Below are 8,163 nucleotides of genomic sequence, written 5' to 3'. Positions count from 1 at the left end.
GAATAAAAATCTCCCCCCTTCACTTATCTCGTAACATTTTAAACAGGAAGTTATGAAGACGCACCGGCAGTAATAGATAAAAGCCTGTATTTGAAAGGACAAGCACATTCACTTTTCAAATATACAAAAATAATCTACAAAACATTCAGGTTTTTGTGTCAAAAATAGAAAAAAAAAAAAAAAGTGCAAAAAGGAGAAAGGAGCGAAGCGGCGGTCGTGATTCGAGTGGAGCGCACGTCTCAGGCAGTCATCTCCGACTTGTTTGCAAGTTTGGGAGGCTCGATCTCCATGGCCTTCAGGTAACCTGACAAAAACATCGGGAATAAGGATGACGATAAACACGTGCACGGCGAAGGATTTTACCGACTGAGCTCCGGACGCCGGCGGCGTCTCACCTTCACTGTAGTCCGTTTCAGGATGGGTGGCGAGGCAGAGCCAGGCGAGGCCCACCAGCAGCGCCACCACCAGGTTCACGGTCACCCACGGGTGGAGAATCTGATGCTCAGAACCTGGAGGCCTTTAGAGGAACGCTTCGAGCTTCAGGTGTGATATTCTTATGTTACAATCCACATTAAACTACTTATTTTCCTTTTCGTGTCAAAACTAAAAGGTATTTCTCACTCATTTACAATTAATTTCTAAATGAATTTTCAAACGCTGTTTATTTTATACATTTAGGGGTGAACCGTTGAACTCTTTTGGGGGGAAAAAAAAACAAGCCAGGTCATACGGAGTATTGCTGTCTGAACTTTTGATTACTTTTTAAATACATTTACAGGGAATGTTTTACTACTTTGGTGGGATTTTATTTGTAAAATTATTTTAAGGCCATTCTTAAACATCTTGGATGGTATTTTTAAACAAATTCAGAAGATAACATTTAATACATTTCCAGGACAATGAAGTATAAAATCTCCTTCCATTGCATCGCCAATATGAAATTCTATTCTATTCAAATAATGATGCTCGTCATTCTAATTTTGAATCCTAAAATATTACACCTCCAGTAACAGCGGGATAAAAACTATGGGATGATTCACCATAACGTTGAATTGAAGGATTGGTAGAGGTTGATTCGGTCGCTGGTCATCTGCTGGCTGAGGGAGAGCACCAGAGCTGAAAAATACACTGCGAGTTTGTTCCAAACCGGCAGCGACAGAGATACACAAGGAAAGTATCAGGAAAGGAACAAGTCAAAGTTTGTGGGTTCCTACTTGGCCGGGACTCACAGAATGAGGCCAGAGCTAAAGGGTCCAAAGTGAGGAACTCCCGAAGAGCCGAAGAGCCTCTGGCCAGGTTCACCCTGAAAACAAAAACAAGACACATATTTATAATTTGCAATAAGTAAAAAATAAATAATGTAAAAAAAAGTAAAAAAAATAATGAAAGGTTTTGTCCTAGGGCAAAATTCTATGACTTACATTATATTCCTCTTAGTTCAATCAGGACCACTTCTTCAAACCTCTTGTGATACAAGCTCTACTAGCCTGCCCAAAACACCTTTCGGTCACTTCAATAGCCGAAACGGCAACCGCGCGGCTTCAAACTGGCTGGCGTCACCCAGTCTGCTTGTTTTAAGGGTTACCTGTCGAAGGAGGCCACGGTGCTGACGGCCAGCAGCATGTAGAGCAGGGACTGGGAGGGGTACGCCAGGCCGTGGTACTGCTGCAGCAGGTTGGACAGGGCGGTGAGATGCTGCCCGGCCAGCATGTAGACCACCACCATATTCCACACTGCGTAACCTGCGAGGAAGCCATGGCAGTACAGACCAAACACCCTGCAGCAGAGACACCCACACACACAAACACACACACATCATAACAAACAGGTTAGAGACCCAACAAAAGAAGCTGGAACGTACATTCATTTTCATTACGACATTCTCAGGTTCAATAGACGATACAAGGCTCGCAGTTCAATAAACTCAGAATAGACAGTGGAAACAAACAAAGCCCGGAGTGTTGTCATTTAATCCTAGTAAAGCGTGAAAGCATTTGGACACCTTTTCTGTCTTAGACACTTTCTTTCTTCATCCAAAGCAAAACAGTCATTCTCTGTGAATGCAGACAAGTGAACTACAGGTTCAGACAAGCTAGGCTGAGAAGCCCAAGTCACCCCCTTGTGTTCTTGGGGTGATGATGTCATTCACTTCCTATTGCCATTCCTTTTCTAAACAACATCACCTTGCAGATTTTGTTTCCGTAGCAGCAGACCAGACACATCGCCCATGTGTGGGACACATACCTGAAGCCTTGGTGCACCTGCAAAGACACGTCCCTGGTGGTGCACAGACGCTGGATTTGGTGGAAATCCGGCAGCTCGTCCGTCTGGTTGCTGGTTTTCCTCCAGTCTGATCGCTCGGCGGCATGGAAACACTCTGAACAGCCACAAGTTTCAGTCAAGGTGGGGATGAGCCGTGTATATTACATATATATATATATATATATATATATATATATATCAGTGACGTGCAGTCAGTAGAGGCAGGGGAGGCCGGGCCTCACCTGTCATCACGCAAAGAAAAAAAATGCAAAATGAAAAAAACTAAATTAAAATGGTTATATTTATTCAGTGATTCGTACTAGAACGTTATTTTCCACGTAGCTTCACCATTTTTAGTCATTTTTTTTCAAAATCGCTAAAAAAAATTCACATTTACCGTTCAAATATGAAGAGACGCGCAGTGACGTGGCAACCAGCTGAGCCCACCATGGATTGCGCAATGATTCTGCTAACTGGGCTAACATGCTATGCACTGAGACCTTATTGCTGTCACTATTGGATGTCACAATTAAAAAACAGCTTTAATATATGAACTAAATTTCCATACTTTAGCTGTTGTGTCTAATGTTTTTCATCGACAACTGAAACGTGTTTCTCGTAATCATAAAACGACTGCGAAGAGACATGAAGTGAGGCATGCAGTGACGCTGCCTCATGGTAGGGGGCACCGCTGATCTCAGGGAACCTTCTTCCTACTCGGCTACAGAATAATAGAATTAGCGATAGCAAGCTACAGTAAACAGTTAGCAAGTCAAGTGCAGCCATCGGGCTATATAGCTCACAAACGGTTAGGGATGAATGTAAATCTCCTGGGCAGCTTCTCAACTTTTTGGCCCAGAGGGATCTCATTCAAACTGTTCCTGAGGTGACAAAGTTGCTCCGACCGGTGGTCACCGTTCCAGCTACGACAGCATCAGCGGAGCGCTCATTCTTGGCAGCGAAAAGACTCAAAACATACAGTCAGAAAAGGACAGAGCAAGGACGACTGTCTTCACTGGCAATGATTTCCATTGAGACAGAGAAACTTTTAAAACTGAAAAAGAAACGTAAGACTTCTACAAGCAACTTATCGATGCTTCAGAAGGAGCGGCACATGGACTTTATTTATAAGTAAAGGTAAGAGATAATAACATTTTTTTACATGTTCTTTTTTTCTATGCTACAGTTTGTATATGTAAAGAATGCTGATATAATATTTTGAACAAAACACGTCAACTGCTGCCAATGAAATGGTGAATAAGCTACTCTGTAGGGTTCATATGTTTGTAAATCTGACTGTGATGACGTCAGTGCCTCACCACCCGTGAACCTCACCGCACGTCACTGATATATACATATCTATATATACTGTATAAAAGAGCGAGGGGTGAGTGTTAATACTCACTGTTCTTTTCCACAAACACTTTCCCCACAGGCTGGCTCTGGCCATGCGGCGCTGAGAACAGGGAGTGTTGGGGGATGGTGGGAGACGTATCAGTAATGATGTCATCTTCTTCTACATCGAGGTCATCGGGAACCTGGGCCTCCATTACTTTTGACTTTCTGAAACGGAAATATAGAATACATAGAAATATAGATATTCTTATTTTAGTCCGTTTTTCCCAAAGTTCAAGGTTATTTCGTGCTATTTTGGTCATTTTCAAAGTAATGTTAAATCAAGTGCTCTCTAAATTTCAAGTAAATTCTTCCTCATTTACAGGATTTTGTTTGAAATTTTGAAATGGCAGGTGGAGGTCAGTTTTGTTATGAAAATCACATAAGCTAACATTTTTAAACATGAATTCTATCTTCAAGTTTAAAAAATAAGTATTCATTTTACAATTTTATGAACAGTTTTTAAGTAAATCATCAGTCATTTTCAGAAAAGTTTAATTTTCAAGGTGAATGTTTGAATTTAGTTCAAAGGAAATTTTTTTGATTGAACAAATTTAATCAAAAACTAAAGCTGATTTCAACAAAACATTCAAAATGTTTCATTGCACCCTTTTATCAAATATTCCAGGGTCATGCATTTGCTTATCTACTGCTGTTTCTTACTTCTTCTTTTTTGTCTTTTTGGCAACTTCCTCTCCATCAGGGGTCTGATCGGCTGCATCGCCATTCACCAGCTCGGCATGATCGTCTTCAAGATCTGGAATCACAGACACCATTGATTTGCAATAATTTATCCTGCCATTATTGATAGCAGTAATCCCGAGGGGCTGGAGCCAAACCCAGCTGACCCAGAGGTGAAAGGTCGGGTTTAATGTGCACTGATCAACTGTCAATTCATTATCTCATTTACACCCAATGGATGATTTTCACGTGCATTTTAAAGTCATCTCTTGCAATCACTCATGCTATTTCAAGGCCACTTTTGTTTGTTATGTTATTTCGCATAATTTCCTGACTATAAGCCGTGACTTTTTCCACACAATTTGAACACTGCGGCTTAAACAATGCGGCTAATTTGTGATTTTTTGGGGGGGCTAACGAGATTCATGCTGCCAAAACATTTAGCCATGTTACATCGGACCAATGACATTACCGTGAAATTCTGAGGCTGCTCAATTCCGACACTAAAAAAGATGAATTTAGTGGTTTTATTGCACCGGAGAAAGACAAAGATAGTGATCAGCTGGAGTAAGACAAACGGGGATAGAAAATGGATGGATGGACTTTTCCTTGTGTTATTTATAATTAATCTTTTTGATCAGCTGTATTACAGGCACTGTTCAGAAGAAAAGCATTTCCAGTACATATTTGTGGATGTTACTGATATGTACTAAATTAAAAGTAAAAAAATGTTTCTGTGTAACATCTTTCGGTGTAAATATCTCATTTTACAACGGTGACGCCTGCAGCTTATACACAAGTGCAGCCTATATATGTACACATATATTCCTTTATTAATTTTTAGCCAGTGCGGCTTATATTCAGGTTTACTCAATAGTCTGGAAATTACGGTATTTACTCATAATTTTGAAAGCAATACAACATTTTACCGATAGTCGCCATTTTCTTTCTCCTTTTTTTTCTCTGTGGAGGAGCATCAGGCGTGGTTTCCAAGGTCAGTTGATCCCCCACCTCTGACTGTCTCCTGCTGGACAAACTCCCCATCTCCATCCCCTGGTCTGAAACACAGGAACATGCACACCAGAGCTGAGGATTAACACGATAACTGGACAGAATGAATTGTTTTTTTGCAGAAGTCAGCAGCAAAACCTAAGGTTGTAGCAGGAATATGTCCATACACAAGTGTACACCAAGACAGACAGACAGACACACACACACACACACACATACACAACCACACACACAAGTCACGACATTCATGATTAAAACATTTGTCTTATTTTGCCTTAAAAATATTGCAAAAACATGAATTAAGTTAAACAAAAATCACATCTTGAATGTGGAGTGCTGATTTTTAGAATTTCTTTTATTTTTTGAAACATATTGGCAACACCTTTGTCTGCAGCCTCTTCACGTTTTAAATGTTATTTAAATCTGAAGATGAAGACACAGATACAGGTATATGTTAAACGCACCCTCTGTATCAGTTGCTCCATTTGTGTCCTTCTTCACCTTCTTTCTCTTCTGTTTGGGTACATCTGCATCACAAATTTGCAAGAAACAGTTGAAAAACTAGTCTGAACAAAAGTCACACTAAGGTGTTTATATCGAAATCTTGACTCACCAGCTATGTCTTGACTTCATGTGTGAGGAGACAGAGAGAGAGGAATGGTTTCGTCAATCTGACATAAATAGCGTTGATGTTTGAGATATTGGAGAGAAACGTCTGCTTACCTGGGCATGGCGGGAAGTGCTCGTTGGCCTTGCTGCAGAAACACGAAGAAACAATTTTTTCTCTTTTCGCCTCAAAATTGTAAGTGATAAAATAGTGCTTCCATCAGAATATTCAACAAGAAGAAAAATCAGCTGGAAACTTCAGCCAAGAATCAGGCAAGAGTGGAGTGAAGCTACACGTAACATCCCGCTTGTTAAATCCTTGGCTAAATCGGTGGTTAAGCATCTGCCAGGAGCAGGATTACCCTGGTCAAAGGTCAAACCTTTTCCAAGTGTTGTGTATGTGTTTGTGGGTGTAACATCCGTGAAATCTGGTGTTATCAAAGCTCGATGGCTCAATCTCTCTGAGGCCACGATATACAGTCTATGTGTGCAGAATTTCTCTGAGACTTTTTAGGTTTCACTGGGTGACTGAAAAGGAAGGAATCTGTTTTCTTTGAAAAATTTCAATCAAGAAAATTATATATATATACACACACACACACACACACACACACACACACAAACATATATACACACACATATATGTCTGTGTGTGTGTATATATATATATATATATATATATATATATATATATAGGCACCCGGCTATAGTTGAGTTTATGAACACAGACACACATATTTGAGTATTTGAGGATATGAGGATATTTGAGGATATGAAAAAAATTGTATGATTTCTGTTTGACAACAAAAGACATCTCATGTACACTAGATAAGAACAAGAGTAAGAATAAGAATAAGAACAACTTTATTTATCCCCAAGCTAATTGTTGTGCCAGAATTACAAGAAAAATATAACAATAATAAATAATAGTAGAAAAATTGTATAAACAGTTAAAAATAAGAGAAAAAGGGGGAATAAGAAATACAAATAAACTATACAGTCTTTTAAGTAACAAGTGAAAGATAAGGAGTGCACAAGAGTGTGAGAAAATATTGTACATGCAGCTGTTATGAATATGTATTAGATTGAGGTAAAATCCACTGCTCCTCTTAATACTGTGGCAATATCTATGTTTAATAACAAGCAAGTCCTGTTGCTGTTGACGTGTGGATATTTGAGGCACGCTGGGGTTTTGTTTGTTAACAACACAATATAAGTGTTAGTTAATAAAGACTGCATTAAAACTCCAGGCGATGACTTTGAAATCAGAATAAACATTTTAACAACATTGCTCCCCACTTGACAGTGTAAATACAACACAATACAAGCAATATGATCTTTGACATAATGATGATGTGTGATATACGACATTTGAAACTATATTTCTGGGAAAAGCTGTTATCAGTCCATTAAACAAGCACCTGACATATTTGTTACTTTGAAAAATCTACAAAAGTGACTTTGAGCACTTTTCGAAATGTAAAAATACAAGTAAGACTTGAAGGTTTATAATCACGGTGCTTTAAGTGAAATGCCAACTTTGGTTCCTAGTTTGATGCAAATTTCGCATATTTTCACAAACGAAAATATAGAATTTATTGAATTAAATGATGCAATTGAAAATGAGTTTTATGCCTTCTGAGGTGGCTGAGGATGTGAGTAATGTTTAAGAGCCAATTATTTGAAAGGATTTTTGTTCTAATTAAAAAAAACTGTGAAATTAAGCGACCAAATAAAACAAATATTGTTCAGTTTATTTTCTCAATAATAAAACCAAATGTTCCATGTGCTAAACGGACTGACCTGAGGAAGAGGGGGCAGCTCCCTGGCTCTCATCTTCTAGAATCACAAAAAAATGTCAACAACATCTCCTATAATACACAGAATAGTCAGCGGTTTTTAAAAACCTCATTACTTCATCCAAAAACGAGATTAAAAAACATAAATTTTACATAGTCTCCATTGCAACGCGTTTACCAAGACTGTAGTTAGCGAAAACAACAAATCCGCTAGCTACCGCGACTAAGTGTTACCTTTGAGCTTCCGGCCTCCATGTTTCGATGTTTAACTGGATATTTAATATTTCAACGTGGTTTTAGTTCAATCATGATCATATTATTTGAATAGCAATGAAAACTCACTAGTTAAAGCCGGTTATTTACATCATTTCTGTGCAGGGACGATAACCGGATGTGGACACTATTACCA

At 39.0% G+C, this 8,163-nt stretch overlaps 1 protein-coding gene across 3 annotated transcripts; it reads right to left on the bottom strand.

The window, feature by feature from the left end:
- Window positions 1-70: 70 nt before the first annotated feature.
- Window positions 71-8,163, bottom strand: LOC147233550 (transmembrane protein 237B-like). 3 transcript variants are annotated; one of them, XM_086148477.1, is made up of 14 exons: window positions 7,989-8,163; window positions 7,759-7,794; window positions 6,073-6,104; window positions 5,963-5,976; window positions 5,814-5,876; window positions 5,268-5,396; window positions 4,321-4,414; window positions 3,668-3,825; window positions 2,245-2,377; window positions 1,586-1,777; window positions 1,230-1,303; window positions 1,041-1,128; window positions 396-517; window positions 71-304 (listed from the first exon to the last, which is right to left on the bottom strand). In XM_086148477.1, the coding sequence occupies exons 1-14, from the start codon at window positions 8,007-8,009 to the stop codon at window positions 240-242; spliced, it is 1,221 nt and encodes a 406-aa protein (XP_086004603.1). In that variant the 5' UTR covers window positions 8,010-8,163; the 3' UTR covers window positions 71-239. The 3 variants fall into 3 exon arrangements, with proteins under 3 accessions (XP_086004603.1, XP_086004604.1, XP_086004605.1); XM_086148478.1 differs by having other exon boundaries at window positions 7,759-7,791; XM_086148479.1 differs by having other exon boundaries at window positions 7,759-7,826; window positions 7,989-8,153.

The sequence above is a fragment of the Fistularia commersonii genome, chromosome 6, assembly GCF_037954325.1.
Source record: "Fistularia commersonii isolate RoL2024-O1a breed Wild chromosome 6, RoL_Fcom_v1.0, whole genome shotgun sequence".
Taxonomy (NCBI): domain Eukaryota; kingdom Metazoa; phylum Chordata; class Actinopteri; order Syngnathiformes; family Fistulariidae; genus Fistularia; species Fistularia commersonii.
This window is presented reverse-complemented; position numbering and strand designations above follow the sequence as displayed.

Coding starts and splice junctions, on each gene's coding strand:
- LOC147233550 (XM_086148477.1), bottom strand. CDS start 8,009: ATGGAGGCCGGAAGCTCAAAG. Junction 7,795..7,988: donor TGGAGGCCGGAAGCTCAAAG/GTAACACTTAGT, acceptor TTGTGATTCTAG/AAGATGAGAGCCAGGGAGCT. Junction 6,105..7,758: donor AGCTGCCCCCTCTTCCTCAG/GTCAGTCCGTTT, acceptor GTGTTTCTGCAG/CAAGGCCAACGAGCACTTCC.